This window comes from Haemaphysalis longicornis, unplaced genomic scaffold (assembly GCF_048455015.1).
Source record: "Haemaphysalis longicornis isolate Haplotype H1 unplaced genomic scaffold, Haemaphysalis longicornis Haplotype H1 scaffold_4, whole genome shotgun sequence".
Lineage (NCBI taxonomy): Eukaryota > Metazoa > Arthropoda > Arachnida > Ixodida > Ixodidae > Haemaphysalis > Haemaphysalis longicornis.
Window position 1 is genome coordinate 175,024,523 of NW_027526361.1, and position 19,915 is coordinate 175,044,437.

Sequence of the window (19,915 nt, forward strand, 5' to 3'; positions counted from 1 at the left end):
TTTGCTTGTTTCAGAAAGCGGCTTCCGGCAATACAGAAAACTTTAGGTGACAGTAAAAAAGCAGCTCAAGCTGGTTAGCAGTTTAACATTGTGCATAGAGCATAGAAGTTTCAAGCGTTTAATCGGCTCCAATCTGGAGCCACAAAATTGTTTTGGCTGGTTTCTTTTTGGGCTAGTTTGGATGTTTTTTTCTTCCAAGCATCCAACGCTCTACTAATAGTGTGTCTTATCAAAATACTATTGGTTTTAGTAGGGGGCAATGCGACTATAACTGCCAGGGCGCCGACGACTCGGTATTGTTTTGAACAAAAAGAAATCGTCACGCTAGGGTAGTTTGATTGGAAACGCTTATATCGTTGCCTTCGCTGGCGGTAAAACAGACCTAGTGGGAAACTATTACTATTCACGCTGGCCAGCCATTGACTTGCGTATTCTGCACGGAGCGACACAACGTACTACCGAGCGGTGGGTCTAGGAGAACTCGTCACAAGTGAACTCGTCACAGCCAACTCGTCATAGGGGAACTCGTCACATAGGGAAGTCGTCTTGGGCCATCTCGCACTAGGAAAACTCGTAACCTAGGGCAACTGGACACTTGAACAAGTCATCGCAATTTACGTTTTTCGTCTATCATATTCACATGAAAGAGGACAGAAACACGTATAATTCTCTACCTATGCGTAAACATTCTTCCACACCCACCCTTGAATTCACCAACTTACATTTTTTCTTTGTGACCTTCGAGGAACACGCCAGATCAAACAGTGTATCCTATTGCTTTTTTTTTTCTTCCTGCAGCTAATCACGTCAGTCCTTTTTTTAGTTTTCGTTGGCCCGTTTTGTTTTCCTAATACCAATTTTTATTACTAGGTAATTGGGTGACTGCGCTGTATTGGGCGTGCCTTTACGATTTGGTTGTTAATATTTTTATCTGTTGTTTTCATGTCTTCTGACCAACGATGATTGTCAAGCTGGTTAACTTTCGTTCCATTATTTTTATTTTGTTACTGTGACCTATGTACCGAGCGAAAGTCAAGGCTGGACTTAAAAGTTACAACCCTCCCTCCCCCCATTCCCCCAAAATTGTGAGGAATATTTTTTAGAAGAAGAAAAGTAAGAAAAAGAAACCAAAATTTATGCTAACAAACAAGAGGCCAACGCAGAAACTACGAGAGGTCAATGTGGGTGAAACTGTCAGGTTAAAGCTAGTCAAGTGACCATCTTCCGCCCCCTCCGCGATATCCATCAAGAATAAACCGTACAGATAAGTAAAGTAAGAAAATATAATAAGCAGCTTGTATATAAAATATATATGTTTATATATAAAATATATAAGAAGCGAAACCGAAGACAGCACAGAAAAGGTGGCCTGCTATACCCCGTAAAAAACTGTGAGCATTTTTTTTTTGCGACAAGAAGGGAAATGCGAAAGAGACAGAGAAGAGACAGAGAAGAGACAGAGAAAATGGAAAAACCATTTCAACCACCACCTGAAAACAAACAAGAGGAGAGGACCCCACAAACGCTGACGATGTGAACCTGGGTAGAAGCCACAAACTCCCTCCCCGCTTCCGCTTCTCCTCGACATCCGCCAAAAATGGAGCTGCGAGACGACATTTCCAAGAACTAGAAGGTCAGTGGTACCACTTTTCCTAGTACGGGATCACCGAGAACGAGATGCCCTCTTTGACCGGTTTTCCTAGGACGAGTTGGCTGGGACGAGTGGGCCTGTTCCCACCGACGGTATACTGTGAAAATGCCTTATACAGGCAGGATTTGTCAAATTAGCGGGCGTTAATAAAACGCATAGTAAGCTCCCGTATTCTGATAAGTCCGTAACGCTAATGAGCGAATTCTACGAATTGTGGTGGTGGCTAGTGAACCATGGATAATTTCAGGCACAAACTTTGTAGCGACACCGATCGAGCGCTGGCAGCCCTACCGTCGCAGCAAGCGACGTGAGCGGCTTTTGCCATATCTCTTCACCTTCGCCTGTGGGTCGAAATGTTCTTCTTTAGTTCTAATGTGGCGCTTAACATCTAAGTTAAAGACAGCCGTTAAAATCTGACGTCACCGCCACCTAACGACATTAAGAAGTAGAGCTACCCCCTTTGCTTACAACGTGCACATAAGCGGCGGTCCGTAGAGGGAACCCTCCCGATCCTCCTTAGGACAGCCATCTTGGATCGCTTTGCGCGCCGCCTATAGGGCGTGCCCCTTGCGAATTACATGCTGATTTTTCGAGCCTTTATAACCGATTTCGGAGCGAATAAAGCTCGGTTGTTAGTGCGCCCGTTTCCTGTTTGTCTTCCACCCTCAGTTGCGCCTGGCGCTTAACCTGTTCCCATGATGAAGTACCAACTAGCTGGCATCGACGCATTAGTTCATTGCACATCCGGCCCGCCTCTTGTTGATATGATAAGCGTCAACAACTTCTCGTGACAGCTGGTACTTATGTGGCAACAAAATGTCGCATTCATCAAAACACGGCTTCCAGCCGCATGCTCGACAGTGCGCTGATAAGTGGGAAGAAGCGTCCTTTGTTAGATTATTCAAATGTTGCCGCATGCGTGGTAGGAGCAATCTGTTCGCAAAACGATCAAGCCGGAGATCTCCTTGCTAGGCGCAGGGATAGGCACTGATTATGGCTGTTGCAGGTCCGCAGTACATACCCGCGCGTAGATTGACGATGGTTTTGCACATACCGTTCCCTTCTCTGATTGTTCATCACAATATATATATCAGTTTGTCAAGCAGGAAAAAATACCCGTTCAGTTAGAGTTCCGGTTCAGGTTAATTCGTTTCGTTCCTGTTGAGTTCCGGTCGACTAAATCACGCACCGAATCGGTTCGCGAACAGGTTCGATTAGTGTAATTCTCAGCGAATTGAAAAAAAAGTCTAACAGTTTAAAGCGACCGTAAAACCGACACACAAGCAAGAATTTATACTACTTTTTGCCAATACCAGGGGTGCAATTTCGAGGCAAACTTTAAAAAATTGGCCCATTATTAGGGATTACCGATGAAGTGGCGATGATTCACCAGCCACTCTGTCGCCCGGCCCTTATGCCATCCTAGGGGTGTTTTCTTGGGAGATCGGAAAGATGTAGCCGGTCTAAGTTTGGCGAAAATAATTATACGTAGCATTTTCAGCTAACGCTTTCTTGAAAATTACTTAATTCACACTGTCTAAGAAAACAGGGTTCCTTTGAAAGGCACTTTAACTAGTCTTTTCATCAGAGTTCCCCCACAATAGGCATAAAAACAAACAATAACACTCCTTGGTTTAACCGACAGCTTCAATGCCTTAACAATAAAAAGAGAAGACTATACAGACTCAAAGACCGACTTCCAACATCCTGGCTTAAATACCAAAAATGGGACATAGAATACCGGTCCCTACTGAAATCCACCCGCCGTAATTTTTATAATCATCACTTGTCTTCCATGCATGCTTTTGAATAACCCGTGAAACTCCTGGCGTGTAATTAATACAAGACACAACCCCGATATCATCCTTACCGGTTCTAAAGGTGCAAGAATATGAGTGTGTGCAGCTCTTCAACGATGCCTTTGCATGAGTATTTACTCGCGAAGATGCCTGTCCGTCCCCTTCTTTAACTTCAAATATATCAGCAGATAGTTCTATGCCAGAAATAATAATTAAAGAAGCCTGTATTTATGTTCTAAAATTAAAAATTTTCTCGGCATCCGATACTTTCGGACTCAATAACAAACTTCTTAAAATTATGTCGTGCGGTACGTCTGTAATTTTAACCACGCTTTTGTCACAGTCATTATCTCATGGTTCAATTCCTGATGGCTGGCGCATTGCTAAAGTAGTCCCATTTTCAAAATCAGCCGATCGCACATCATCGTTAAACTACCGGCCCATTTCATTAACTAATACGATCTGTAAACAATTAGAACATATGATACATTCCCAAATCATCCGATACCTTGAAAAACAGAACATTATTTACTAATATCAGCACGGTTTTCGCAGGGGTGCTCATGTGACACACAGCTGGCCGGTTTTGCTCATGACCTGCACTCATCTCTTGACGCCAGTAATCAGGTTGACGCCATTTTTTTAGTTTTGTAAAGCTTTCGACCGTGTTCCTCACCACCGACTTCTACTCAAACTAAGACGTCTTAATATTCAAACTATCGTTCTTGTATGTATAACAGATTTTCTATCCTCCCGAACTTAGTCTACATCCGTTAGTAGCTCAAATTCGTCTTTCGTGCAGGTGACGTCCGGGGTGCCCCAGGGCAGTGAGTGACAATTTTTTAAACGTGGGGCCCTGGGAGGAGCAAGGATGCGGGGAAAAGGGGAAGGTCACAACTCGCACATTGACCACAGTTGCATTCTTAGGGTCCTAAACACAAAATGAACACATTAAAATCAGTCGGTGGCACCAAAAAGTACAGTTCACACTTAAATGTACAGTCCACACTGCAGACAATGCGGCTCACACTGAAAACATTGCACGCTGCAGACAGTTCACATTGTAGGCAGAACGGGGAAGGCGGCCAGGCCGTTACACTAATTTGTAGAGTCCGTTTTCAAGGGCGTACTCGGTGATTGCTTCTAGTGTGGTGGGATCGTTGCAGACCCGACTAACATGTCCCTGTTCAGTCGGAGGAGCGGGACCAAGAGTTAAAAGCTGGTGGCGATTACGGTCGAATAATGAACAAAGCCAATAATGAACAAAACCGGTAGAGGTGATTGTAGCCTCTCCCTGGCAGCATCTTGTGCCATACGGTTGCCTTCTGTGCCTGTAGTGTGTCCTGGAGTCCAAACAATACGAACTTTTAAGCCCTCAATTTGTAGGGCTCTTATCATGGTAAGGACGTTGGTCGCCGTATTGTTCGGTGAAAACGGACGATTTAACTCTCGGACAGCAACATAGGAACCCGTGATAATGCCAAATTTGTTCGTGTGTAGATGGCCGGAATTGTTATAAATTTGCCGCGCGGCCCCCAGAATTCCTAGAAGTTCTACCTCTTCTACAAGGCCGTATGTGTTAGAAATGTGCCTGGATCCATTCAATTCCGGCAGGTCCGCAGATGTCCATGCAATGGCCGCCGTCGTTCCATTCAGAGCCGCGTAGGTGTAGATGTCAGCTTCGTCGCCTGCCTTACCATTTGCGAGAGTGCGAACGTATTGTTCGCGTACTTTTCTTTTATCCCGGCGGATCGGGCGTCGACGTAGAATTCCCATGGACGGGCGTTCCCACGGAGGGAATGCTGTCGGCAAATCGGTGCAACAGTTACTATTAGGTGGTCCCATTTTGGATTCTTTTTTTTTTCGTGTGGCGAATGGTCCAGATGATATTTGAAGCGTAGTTTTGTCTCTTTGATAAGGTTTGTGAGAGGCGGAAGGGGAACTGCATCGTGTAGAGTGTCTACCCTTGTGAAGGCGGGGAGGCCACTGATCGCACGGATAAGTTTCCGATTCATTTGGTGGAGAGCGTTTACATGTGAAAGCCGTAATTCATAAACCGGGAAGCCGTAAGTTAAGCGCGCATGCGCGACAGCACGGGCTAGCATGGTGCAAGTTGTTTGGTGCGCCCCGCCATATTTATTCGATAACCGGGTAACTAGATGTAAGGTGGAATTGCTTGGGGTTTAGCGAGTTGGTTTTCCATATCGGCTTAAAATTTCAGCTTGAGGAACCGCCAGGGGTTTCTAAGTGAGGCTATCCACTGTTTGGGCTACTACAGCTGCTGACGGGAACCAATCGAGTGGTGCCCTTGTGGGATTCGAGCAGTGCTGTGCACGTTCCTCTCAAACAGGAACGAAAGCTCGCTCCTCGTTCCGTCCCAATTTTGAAGCGAGTTCCCGTTACAAGTACCTTTATTGAGAAACGAACGCGTTCCAGTTCCACTTCGAAAATTGGAACGTGTCGTTACATTAACGTCACATTTCATTTAAAAATATTAATACACGGTTTTGGATAATCCTGAGGCAAAATAAACTGAGAAAATTAAGCCTCACATCTAACTACGTAGTACATTATATCAATATGAACACCGCCTGCAGCAGATTATGTGGAGATTAAAAGAATCCAAAGAAACGCTCTTAGACGAATTTCTTCAGGGTGCACCGAACAAACTCGAGACATGTCTCACTGCGCCCCTGATATACAAAGTTCATATAAAAACAGAGAAATGCTTAACTCATCTCAGCTAAATATTTATAACCCACGAGGGGCTCCTCGATCACTCTCGTTCGGTCAACTGACCGGACAAAAGCTTCCCTGCATCGACTTTCTAGCTCTCGCTCTGACTGTTCAAGAACACCAAACACTTGGGTTTTATTGCACAAAAACCACGCCTCGAGGACCTAGCAACTTACACGCACTGATCCGCTGATTGGCCAGGCAAACAAAACCCAAAGATTTGTACACAAACAATTACGTCTTCCACACTGTTTAACTCCCAGGTATTCATCAAAGCACAAGTGTAGCACAGGTTGAAACCAGGCTGTCCGAAGGAAACGAAAAAAAATGGTATATTTGGCCAGAACGAAAACGTAACGATATTTTTTTTTCGTTCAGGAGCGAAACGATTAAAATTAGTTTCGGTTTTCGGTTTGAGTGGAAATTTTAGGTATTTCAGGATTCATTGCAATTTCCATTCAGCGAAATGAGAAATTTTTGCTTGCATTAAATCGTCTTTCTTCTCTCTGGCACCCACTCTTCTTCGGAAGGCTTGCTGCCTGCTTAAATACCCTCTCCGTTTGTGCCGATAGGCGCAGTGCTGAACTCTACGCGTGATTGCCGCGGGAATCTGGCTCCGATGCAGACGTCGGAGCCTTGTTTATTTATTTATTTATTTATTTATTTATAAATTTTTATTTATTGTAATAAAATATCCACATTAGCCATGCGGCATTGTTTAGGGGGTGTGATACATAAACAAACACAAATATCCTAGGATACGACATAAGAACAAAGATCAAACACAATCTTTGGAATGAACAAGAGCATGTCCCACTAGCAGCGCAAATAGCAGATTACAGCCGAACACTCAATGAAAACAGCTACAAGTCATGTTGCACTTGTACGCTAGGTAGTGCTGCCAGAGCGTAGCGGAAAACATTTAATAAGGAGCGGAAGCCACAGTGTCGGGCAGGATTTACAATCCATTATAGTTTTTAGAAAAATACTCTTGCAATGCGGATGTGCGCAACAATTATTCACAAATTTTCGTGCTGTTATCCCTTCGTCCGGATATATACGGGGAGGAGGGCGGGGGGTTGCTGAAGGTACTGATGTGAATCCATTGCTACATACCCTCATACAATCTCTCTTAAGATTTAAAACAGGAGTTTTTCAGTGTTTCGTGAGACAGACCGTTTTAAACTTTTAACTATAACATCACAACTATACGAGTTTTTCAAAAACATTATTTTTTCAAAAAATTATTAACCATCACTTTATCTTCTTTAACGTAATTTCAGAATTCTCAATATTTTTCAGTAATTTCACAAATATCAATTTTTCTCGCTCAAATACGAAACATTATGAACCGTTACGCAACCTTATTTTTTTTTTCGTTCCGGAGCTGAAACGCAACAGAACCTTTATTATTAACGAAACAGAAACCTGAACTGAAAAGATTTCGTTCCGTCTCCCTGGTTGAAACCGACCAACTAAAGCAACTCTGAAGACTGGCCGTCTACCTTCGGGCGGTGTCTCTCAGGTATTGTCCATACCGCGCGCGACGAAATTAGGCTCAACAATGATGAAATTCCTGTCCTTTGTCGACACCACGCCTGCAATTCAAAATAACCTGGCACTCCCGTCGACCCATTCCCGCCAGATCGGCGATAGACCGCGCCGTGACGAACTGGGCGCGTACTCTTCACCTTCGAACAGTACAACATCTCGAAATACTGCGGCGCGCCCATAGCCGGTGATACTTCAAATGGCCTCACCCTTCCGACAACTACGCACCCGCGCCTTGCGTGCACTAATGCGGTAATTACCCTTGACAATATACAGATACGATAGTTGCACATTATACCTGCGGCACCGCTCGGACTTAAACAACCTTTCCCCAGCAGGGAACAATTCTATCCTGCACACGCGCATCCTGGCCTTCAGACTGATCTTGACACCATAAACGCACGGTGTTCTGATTGGCTAATGACTCTTAACCTTTCTAAAACAAAGTGCATGTCATTAACCCGATCCTCACCTAGAATTTCAACTACATATTTGCTAAAGAACACTACAGTAGAACGGGTTCCTACTTACAAGTACTTTAGAGTGCATTTTCAATCACATTAAAGGAGCCATGAAGAGAAAACAAAAGTTTGTTTTATTCGAAAGATTAGGCGTTTCATAGTACCCCAAGCGCTTTCCCGGAAGCAAATGGTGCTTTATTCACTGAGAAATAAGGCAATTTAAGTCAAAATTTTAAATCTCCCGCTAAAATTGCACATTTCGTCACGTGAACAATGGCGTCATACGACCCGGTCCATGAAACAGATACTTAGTATGTCGACTCCATATAGCACCCACACGCGGGAGTCGACCGAGACGGCGCCCATTTTAAAAATACTAGTAAAACCTAGTGCACCCGCAGCCCTAGTCATGGAATCGCCTGATCCGGAAAACAAAACTCTCGCCGAGGAGCTCGGGTTTGCATTTAACAACCTCACACCACTTGAACGCTCAATGCTTCTAAGTGCACGAGCGGCAAGAGTTGTGGGATACGCGGTGGACGGGAAAGCGACCATTCCGCGATAGCCACAACAGACGAACGCCCAGCCGTCGGCACCGCTGCCTCGTCAGCCCCGTCGCGACGGACGAATACAGACTGGTACGTATGTGCCGTATTTTCAATTTCAGTAGCAGTATCGCTTATGCCAGTTGGCCGGTGTCGTGTATGGAAAGCCGTTCGCTCGAGCTCTCTGCTCCGACCAGAAAGATTCGAGCGTCAATTCGCGGTGTGTACGGCAATTTTTTCCCCGAGGTCAGAGCGCTTTGAAAGACGATTTGACGAAGTCGGCGACGAGCGCCAGCATGTCCGGGTCCCTGCCGTAACCACTTCCTCGGAAATGAAGCGAGCACACTCGTACTTCCTTTAGCTCTCTTTCTCCTCCGTTTGCAAAGTTCACAAAACGTAGCCACTTGCTTCGCCGAGGTTCGTCGTTGGGCAGCACATGAAGGGAGATCTCACCGGCGGGGATGTCGCACTCCCTCGACAATTTGCGCGTACCACATGGGCATTTCAAAACAAAGCAACGAAATTTCATTGTAAAGTACTCGAGCAAACTGAAGTTTTCAGTGGTTGTAAACGAGCTCGTAACGACAGCAGCAAGCCAACACGACTTCCATACCGAAACATGTGCGACGAGTGGCACTATCTCGTTGCTGCTCTGTGTTCCTTACTCCCCTTGTTTCTATTTTTACCTTTGCTGGTTGGCGATATGACGGCCAACCTCCTGTGAAGGGATTACGATACCAAGCAAGGTCGCGGCTGTGCGTGCTGGGATGGTTCGTTGGCCCCGAAGAGCCTTGAACCCGAAAATTCGTCTGCGCGACGGTGGCGACGGCGAGATGTCGAGTTCGGCTTGGCGGTAGTTTCGTACGCATTGGCATACACGCTTGCATGTTCGTTCGGAACTTCAACCGTTTACTCCACCGTTCTTTGTCATAAAAAGAATGTGCAGTATGTTTCACGGGCATTTAGCTCGCTATGCAAACTGTAAGCCCTGCCTAACATGCGTTTGCTTTTGCCGGCCTCCGCCAATCGCAGAGCATTTCCAACTGACATCACAGGTTCTGTTGCGGAAAATGAGCTGGTGGGTCGCATGGTCATTTCTTTTTTTCCTAATTATGTAGCTTATTTGAGCGAAGTTTGCGTTATAAGTGGTGTCGTTATCGTTCTAACGAGGCAATCTTTCGAATGAGCCAAACTTGTGTTTTCTCTTCATGGCTCCTTTAAACATGGCATAGCCATATTAATCAGACGCCCGCCTCTGCCAATCGTACACTAAGCGTGATAAAACATAACCTAAAGCAGGCGCCATCACACATCAGAAAACTTGTATACCTCACTCTTATCCCACCTAAAATTTAATATGCACCTGCCATCTGGGATCCAAGTCAAGAATAAATTATGCGCGATATTTAATCCCTGCAAAACCGTGCTGTTCGTTTTATTTTTTGTGATTATTAACCATACGCAAGCGTCATTGCCCTAAAACATCGGGCCTAGTTGGTTTAATTACCGCTTCACCGCCGACATGTTCGCCTAACACTTTTTGATAAATTGTATCACCACGAGAGCCTTCACGACGACTTCTTTCATGTACCCGCTGTTACATTTCCACGGCGCGATCGTTCTTGCAAACTCAAGGGTATCACTTGTTCTTCGTTTACGTTTGCACACTCATTCATTCCACGCACAATAATAGAATGGAATAACCTACCACAGCCCATTGTGCTCCAGAAGCTAATATAGCAAATTTTCAAGACTTGATAAGGAATGAAGTAACCTAATTCTATTTTTGCTTGCGTACATATGCTTTTCGTTTTCTTTCCTTGTAGCTATGTATTTGACAAGGGCTTAATGCTTGTGTTTTTCTAGATTTGTAATTTGTGATTTTGTTAGCACCCATTTATGTTTCGTGTGTTTGATGTATGCGAATGCTCAATACCCTCCTGCGGAGGGCCTTTCGAGGTGCCTGAATAAAAAATAAATAGCTCATCGTGCCCAGGGAAAAAGATATCTCAAGTTTTTTGGCAGGCAGAACTTTCCCTTTATTGACAGAAATCGCAAAGCCGGCTCGGGTCATATACAGACGCATCGGGCGTACCCCACGACATTCGAAACTTTTAAATCTGTACTACACAAGGCATTGAAGCTATTACCGCATATATTTTTCTGTCTAGACATTGCTTCCTTTTAAACGAGTTAATGTATTTATTTTTCATTTTCAGGACGAAATTACTTGCCAAAATAATTACAAGCACGACATTTTCAAAAATACATAAATTGCGGGTCCTGTTTTCCTGGGAGGTTCCTGTTTAAGCCCATTCCCGTTTCGATGTTCCCTCCGTTTCAACCCGGTGCAAAAACGACCTTCCCGTTTCGTATTTTCCCATTTGGCCCCTTCCCAGAATAACGCACCCTGTTCGACTAGAGTCCATGGCTGCCAGCAGCGGCCCGGTGCTGGCGCTGGTCGTCGGTCGCGTCGGTGATTGGTAATGAGTGGTGCGTCGATATCCCTCCTCAGTACCGCTACTAGCTCTTCTGGGGATGGAACGTGCGGCGATCCGGTTCGTCTCGAGATAGTGCGACACGTCACAGTTCACCTTGAGGAACCCTATAAGAATTATTCTTTAAGTGAGGGGCAGTGATTTGTTTGTCCTCCAGAGGAAGAAGGGGCTAAGTCTTGACCTTGCTCCTCAGGAAGGACCTGGCTGAATCTGCAACTCACAAACACCCGAATGGGCTGAGTGGAGCTAACCTCTTGTCTCCCTCTCCGTAACCACGAACTCTAGTTCCGAAACGCGGGGAACAATGGCGCAGCGGTATTACGCCGGGACCCGGTTGCCAACCCTTCCCCTGGTACCCCCCCGTGCAGCTCCGGAAGTTCCCAGCAGGGTGTCCGTGCTGTCCGCTCAGCAGAACCACGTCGTGCTCAACATCGTGGGGCCGTCATCCTGGAACAGCGATGCATTTGCCTTCCACGTGCGCTGGGAACCGAGCATCCGCGGAAGAGGCCTTCCTGGAGAGCGCTACGTGTACAAACATGAGTGGTCCCCCGAGGAGAACGCACTCAACGTCACGCTTCCGCTGCAGGGAGGCTGGGACTACCGAGTCTCCGTGAGCGCCGTAGGTGTAGAAGCTTCAGGCCACCAGCTCGAAGGTCCTGAGCGGGAAGTAGAAGTCAGCGTGCCCTTAGGTGAGCCTCGCCGGCAGCGGCACAATTTACTGTTTTTTATACACATTTTGGGGTTTATTCACACGCCGACGCAACACCCGGGCTATGAGGCGCGCCGTAGTAGAGGGAGGGCTCCGGATTATTTTCGACCACCTGGGCATCTTTCACGAGCACCAAAGTCTCGATGCACGAGGGTTTTCGCTTTTCGCCTTCATCAGAAAAGCGACCGCCGCGGCCGGGAATCGAACCAGTTACCTCGTGCTCAGCAGCGCAACGCCTTAGCCACTGAGCCACCGCGGCGGGTAGTCTATTATCTACAACACCCCTATCTATGCAGAAACTATTGGGTCTGTGGCACAGTAGACGTAGCCAGAATGAATCCTTCCTTGCCATAGTTCTTTTAGACAACAACGATGTGAGAACACTTGTAAACGCATGACCTTGGCACAAACTTGCGAAAACGCACGTTGGTGTTTTGTGTTGTATTGTATATAGGTGAACATATCTGAATCCCGTCATGGACATTTTATAGCATTTATAAATAGATGTCTCAATACATTGTCTGCATTACATTCCGGGGTTGTAAGGATACCTGCATACATGCTATAGGCGTATTACTGCGGCATGAAAACGTATATACTGCCGCGAAGCATGCCTGCCGTTTTGTTTACCTATGTGTCTTAATCCGACGTCTGGCCGCACCCAGCTGTCTTATCTGTTTTCGAAACAAAGTGCGTGTTCTCTTCTCTTTCTTTTGTATGCCGCACAGGGTATTTTGTTTGATAGGGAGAGTGTTTCGCCCTGTCGTCACTAGACTCGAATGTTGGTCTCTGATCGCGATTGTTGCAGAAGTAATTCGATGGTTCTAAAATAATCACCCGTAATGATAAATGCCTGCAGGGCAACGCCGCGTCATTCGATTCGCCGAAGCTCGTCTTCGCACGTCATTTTATTGACGGCTTCGTCACCGCCTGTGTATTCCATGAGCTCTTAGCCGAGCACACGGTTTTTTCAATAAGCTTCTGTTGCTTCGAGAAACTTGCGTCGTTTTGGCTACGTGACAGTACAATACATAGGAGATCGTTTCCTATGCACCCATCGGATCTTGCAGCCATTCCCCTTTCTAATATTTTTATTACCTTATGTCTTAATAGACGCAACCATTACTCGTTTTGGGGGAAGCTTAGTTTTTCGATAAATATTTATTTCATTCCCTACGTACGCGTATAGAAAATGGAGAGTTTTAGTTTTACGTACGTACAGGCTCCACGTACGTAGAACTTTCACGGGTGACCATTGCGCATGCTCAGAACGTCAAGGTCCTACGTGAGTCATACGGATGTACGTGAGATTCGAATTTTTACATTGCGGTGTTCACGTTGTTTACGTACGCAGAGGCGACCAACATGGCGGCGCCCAGCCCTTCCGACTCGCAGCGAAAACAGCTTCGTCGCTAATCCCTCGGAGCGATTACGTCTTCTAAGCTGTTGATTTCGTCTTAAATTTGCCCATTCTAACCCTCAGCTAAAGTTCAAATCGATAAACACTTTTTGTTTTTCCTATAGGATGGCGATTTTGCAGCTGCTAAGCCTGACGAAGTAGCGTTTGTTGTCGTCGTAGCAACGGTCCCGCGAGATCACGCGAAGCTCTGAACCCTGCGGGATAGCGCGAGGACTGGCAGAGCGGGAAAAAGGCAGCAGACAAACACTGCAAACAGCCTTGTCAACATAAGCGGGGCAGCGGCGCGCCTTCGTTTCTCCAAAAGCGACAATTTAGATATGTTGCGGGATGTAAGGGAGTGCAATCCCTTTGAGGAGAATAGGCAACATACAGCGCGTATCTCCACAGCAGTTATGGCACAACAAACGCAGTTTGTGCCGGGCGCGGGGCTGCAACGCAGTTCGACGTTCCGACTGGCTTGGTTATGGCTAGTCTTGTATTCGAGTGGCTGCAGCTAGCCACAGCAGTGTCTGTGTCTATTAGTGGATGGCGCTAGGTATAACGCGCGGCGTGCGCCGCGTACGTGTAACTATATGGGTTTCAAACGACATGCGCGTGGGCGACGTAGACTTCGCAGGTTTGCGTACGTGAACTCTGACGCGCGTGAAACTATAAGTGTCTAATCTCGTGTGTCGAGACTTTGGTGCTCGTGAATGGTGCCCAGGTGGTCGAACATTATCCGGAGCCCTCCACTGAGGCGCGCCTCATCGCCTGCTTTGTGTCGGCGCGTAAAACCCCACAATCAATCAATCAATCAATCAATCAATCAATCAATCAATCAATCAATCAATCAATCAATCAATCAATCAATCAATCAATCAATCAATCAATCAACCAATCAATCAATCAATTAATCAATCAATCAATCAATCAATCAATCAATCAATCAATCAATCAATCAATCGGTTTGGCAGCGATCGCATGCAAATAATGTGCAACACCGAATTAGCCAAGCAAATGACGTCGCGAGTAAGCCATTGTTCATGAATCACATTTATGATCCTGGAAGGCGGGTGATGTATACGCCCCATTGTCTTCTATAAAATATTTCCATCGCCAATGTAGCCTGTCCTGGGAAGTAGGTGCACATGCGATATTCGTAAATAGCTCCCAGATCATTAAAAGAGAGTACGGCTTCCCTGCTCACAAGTGAGTGCTGCAAACATGTGTATTCTCTGGATACTACGGGGTGCGGGTGATCACGGAAAGGGAAGGGGGGGGGGTTCGCAAAGCTTCATCTTTACCGGGTCTTTATCCTTGCTACTCAGGCCCAGCTAACAGGAAGAATTTTAAAGCGACAGCTCTACTAGTGCAGATACAAATGCAGGAAACACCGCGTTCCGTAAAGATGACGCTCGAGCTCAGCCAACACCAAGCGTGGTTGCATCCACTACCCCTGGCGGTTGCAAAGCTACTAACAGATGCTCAAGGCATTCCGCAGCACACCGGATTAGGATATAAAGGAGCGACGCGGAGACACCGCTGTGTCCGCGTGGCTCCTTTATATCCTGTTCCGGTGTGCTTTGCACGAAGAATGTCCAAATGCCATTTAGCCCACCAGTGTACACTCGTCATTGCATCAAGGTCATTGTTCATGAATGCCATTGTTCATGATTGCCATTTAAGATCCTTGAAGGCGGGAGATGTATACGTCCCGTTATCTTCTATAAAATGTTTTCATCGCCAATATAGTCTGTCCGCGTGCTCAACCCCGTGCTCAACCACCAGAGGTAACTAGACGAAAATCGAAATGATAGGGAGGGGAGACCACTGAGAAGAATATAACTGGAGGCGGATGCCACCTTTAACAGGCAATATTTAATTTGCGCCTGTCGTTAAGAGAAACTAAAAACTAAACCCAGTGTGAAATCTGCTAAAACAGCGGAGCTGTGGTTCTCTTGTGTCGGCTAGAACGTCAACGGGCGTTCGCCTGAGAACGGCGGTGGCGACGCCTCGCAAACTCTACGGTACGCGCAAAGGGGCCGGCAGCTACATGTCAGCAGCCGTAGGCTCCCTCCCCTAACGGGAAGGAGAGGGACCCGCCCTGCGAGACCACTGCGCTCTCTATCGGTGGGACTGTGAACGGCCGGCGAGGCTGTTTTCAGGCAGATCGATAGAGGCTGCCGGCGGGTCTGGGGACCTGCTCCTTTCTACTCCACTACTCCAAACGGGCGAAATGGCTCGACCTACAGCAGCTCCGCTGTTAAGATGCTTTGGCGCGATGGCCATGAAAAAAGGGAGATGGAGTTATCAATCAATAAACCAATCAATCAACCAAATTTACTGCGCAATCACTCCGAGATCACCGACTGCGTTCAGCAGTGTGTTATCTGTGGTGAAACCGTACATGCGTTATATGTTGCAGCTTGAAAACGGATGTCTCGCAGCAAACATTGATGAGGAAGGAAGAGCGGGGCCATGTAAGCAAAACTGAGCAATCACTCGACAAACTTGGTTTAACCGCTTTCAACCGCGGTAATTTTTTAAATCTGTGTTGAAGTTTAGCTAACGGATGCGTGTCTGTTCTTTCCGTCTATCCAAGAAAAAGCGCGGCTGACGACAATTACACCTGCGGACTCCCGCCCAGCAGCAGGAAGCTTCCGCCACTGACCCACTTGCGGTTCGTGGCATTAACATCTACTCCCCTGCTGCACAAGCAGGTTCACTTGCGCACAGCTAGCATCTGAAGTTTCTTAGCGAAAAAAATTCTAGACATGGTAGCGCGCATTCCAGTTGACACACTTAAGGCCGTGCTTCTTGCTCTTGAAAATAGTTAACATGAAGTACGAAATGACTTCACATTTCTCCACCTTACAGATTCTTACGAGATATCGGTGTACGGCGTTCGTTCAAACAGCGCCGTCCTTTCATGGCGTTCTTCGCTACCAGTCGATTTATTTGAAGTAAGTATGCACATAATATTGAAGACAACGGTCGCTTCGGACTACTTAAGCACGAAAGTTCTGTTCTCTCTCTCTCTCTCTCTGTGTGTGTGTGTGTGTGTGTATGCGTGGGCGTGTGCACGTCTGTGTGTGTGCGTGCTAAATCTGTTACGATACTTCCTACCTGTCAACACTGTTGAGCAAAAAGAAAAAAATAATATTTGAAGCAGAACATAAGCATGTAACTGGCAGTAGCAGTGTTCTTTTTATTAAAAATAGATGTGTGCTCGATAACGAATGCCAGTTGAAAGCAATGATTCAAATCAAAATTACAGAAATACCTCGCCCCTAGCCTACACCTTGTAGCGGCATTTTAGGTCTGACAGCGAATAAAGGGGAGCGCAGTAATATTTAATTGACTGCAACAAACTACCTCGGTGTTTATCGTTGGAGTGGAGGAGCGCGACGGAAGGGGAAGAGCGCGACAGGTGGGTAGGAAAGATAAGAAAGGCATTTTTGTGGCAGGCGTGGGAGAAGAGTCGTCTTTCGGCGGCATTTGCAGCTGAGTTAGCAGATGCGCGGCCAATATATTCAGCCCTTCTTTTTTTAGTCGCCTTGTCATTTTCCCTTAAATAGACGCCAGAAGAGCGGAATAGAAACACAACTTATTCCCAAACCGCACAAACCCGTTTCGACAACATCACTCCGTCCTATCGCGTTGACCTCATGCATCGGAAAGTTGCTTGAACACCTGGTTCACCAACGACTTACTAACCACCTCGAAGAACACAACCTCTATCCCCTTACCATGTTTGGATTTCGACAAAGGCTGTCCAAGCAAGATGTCCTTCTACAACTCAAGGAACAGGTGCTCGACCAGCTGAGCCGTACAACGCCGCGGGCCATCTTAGCCCTTGATGTAAAAGGAGCTTTGATAATGTTACACACCAAGCAATTTTGGATAACTTCAACAGCCCCAACTGTGGCCCACTAACCTATCACTATGAAAAAGCATTTCTCAGAGAACGCACGGCAACCATCAAGCTTGGTTCACTCACCTCATCAACTCTCAACACACCCCCCAAGGGGACGCCTCGGGGGTCGGTAATCTCCCGCTTGCTCTTTAATATCGCTCTATTTTATCTACCGGACAAATAAGCGAAGATACCCTCCGACACGCATTATATGCGGATGATCTAACCCTCTGGACCAGCTCTGGCTCAAGCGGCGAACAACAGGACGCTTTTCAACAATCCGTGGACCAAACCATCTCCTACTTTCGTCCCAGAGGCCTCACTTGTGAACCAGCCAAATCCGCCCTCCTCATCCTCAGGGCACGGTCTAGAGGACTCGCTTCCCCACCCATCCGCGACCCTCAAGTAACTATATTAGGCCAACCAATACCCACAGTGCCTACTATCCGGATCCTTGGAGTCCCCTTTCATCATGACGGCACCAGAGCCGCACTCCTCCCGCAACTGCAGACATCCATCACACAGCTGACTCACCTCATACGCAGGATAAGCAGTAAAAATCACTTCCTCACGGAACCGGACACATGCCGATTAGTGCAAGCTCTACTACTGAGCAGAATGACATACGCCACGCCGTACCTTAACCTTCAGCAGCACGAAACCACCAAGCTTGATGCCTTAATTCTCAAGGCCTACAAGACGGCCCCCAGCTCTCCCACCTATACATCAAATGATGAATTGCTAAAGCTGGGACTACATAATACCCTTGCTGAGCATATTGAGGCACAACGCGCCTCTCAACTGCGAAGGCTAGCGCTCAACCCAGCAGGCCGGGCAGTGCTCCAAGCGCTGGGTTGGCCATCACCGAATCATGCGGAGCAGCCCCAACGCCTCCCGCCCACCATCAGGACAAGACTGCGCGTGACTCCCATACCACAACATATACACCCCACCTACAACCGAGGCCGGCGGGAGGCCCGAGTCTGTTACATAAATAAGAAATATGAAGCCGACCCTCAGGTTCGTTACACAGACGTCGCCCATGACCTCACATCAACACGCACTACCCTTATCGCTCTCAACTTCACAGGCCAGATTGCAACTGCGGCTACATACCGCTGATGCAAGGTCGAAGCCCTAGCAATCGCCCGCGCCGCAACAACCCACTCAAGCCTTCACTCCCTAACAATCATCTCCGACTACCAACAGGCCTGCCGCCTCTACCAAGCAGGCCTACTCCCCACCTCAAGCCATCCCTCCCCGACAACGGCTGCCCGAACATCTTACAATCAAACTCATTTGGGAACCTGGTCACTCTGGACTCCAGGGAACGAAGCAGCGCATGCTGCCGCCCGAGCGCTTCACTGCCGGGCATTCCAATCCAATGAACCGGCGAGCCGGACACCTCAGTTATCCGCACCTGACTTACTCACACCCCTCGACACCACTTCCAATGCCCTTCTATCTCACTATACCCACACACGAAGAATATAACCCTCTCCTCACCACACGCTCACTGTCACAGAATTAAGCGAAGTAATAATTTAGTGGCCGATGTCTCGGACGGGAGGAGCGACAAACAACTCCCCCTTACGTGCGAATTCGAGAATGTGGTTCGGACCTGCTAACCGGCGATAGGTCCACGCCTGATTGGCCGCTGGCGTGAGGCACGAGACGGGGCACGAGAAAACAGTTTCGAAACAACGGAAATTTACTTCACATTCACGGGAAATTCAAAACAGATAGACAGAGAGGGTAATACAGGCAAAGAAAACGAAGCTCGGCTTAAGAAACACGAGGGAAGGAGTAAGGCACACAATAGGCGGGCAGGGGAGCTTCCCCCCCAACTACTCTAACACTCGGCTCGCTAGACACACACGCACACACCCGTACACACAACAGGGTACACTAAGAATAGAGGGTAATCAAGTCCGCGGAGTCGATGCGAAGGAGGAAGATAATAGTGAGGGCGATTATAGAGTCTGCAGAAGAGTGGGGAAGGGGAGGAGGTCTTAGCTGGATTTTGGTCGGTGGTCTCGTCGGGGAAGATGCGTCGGCTCGCCGGTCGTCTGCGATGAGTCCCGTTGATCGGCGACGCAATTCGGGCACACCTGGGCCGCGCACCGTCCCCTCCTCGAGGGGAATTCTCGGGGGCCGATGTCGCCGCTGTCGTCCCACTCGGGGCTACAGCGCAGCCCACAGAACCGGCCGCCGCGTTTCAACCGCACCACCTTCCACCGCCACTGCTCGCTTCCTTCTCCCCGCGAGTCGTGAACCCCGCGCTGCACCGAGCACAGTCTCTCGGACCGCGCCTCTTCCGAGAACCAAGCGGGTGGAACCTCCGCTGGCCGCGGCACTCTCGCCCCTCTCCTCCGAAACACATGGCCCACTGCCCCGCGGGCCGAAATGGCGGCGAAAACATTCCTGCTCCGCCGGGATCCTCCCGCTGGGTCCCAATATGGCGAGCGAAAAAAAAAAGAGACAGCCATGGAGGGGCCCGAATTTCGCGACACTGCCCCCCCATCAAGAATGTTATTCCCAATAGCATTCAAACCAAACATCCAAAGCGAAATACGGGCACCAGCCAAAATCACACCAAGTAACCGACATCGCCCAAAAGGGGGTGGCCATACTAGCCATAGGAGGGGAT

The 19,915-nt window shown here is 47.6% G+C and overlaps 1 protein-coding gene across 3 annotated transcripts in view; it reads left to right on the plus strand.

Moving 5' to 3' along the window:
- LOC144179515 (uncharacterized) overlaps positions 1-19,915 on the plus strand; it is a 191,162-nt gene that overhangs the window by 109,192 nt on the left and 62,055 nt on the right. For 2 of the 3 annotated variants that reach the window (XM_077707895.1, XM_077707897.1), the window contains 2 exons: positions 11,610-11,930; positions 16,227-16,312. In XM_077707895.1, coding sequence (XP_077564021.1) covers positions 11,610-11,930; positions 16,227-16,312 — 407 coding nt within the window. The remainder of the gene's footprint in view (positions 1-11,609; positions 11,931-16,226; positions 16,313-19,915) is intronic. The other variant, XM_077707896.1, reaches the window with a different exon arrangement.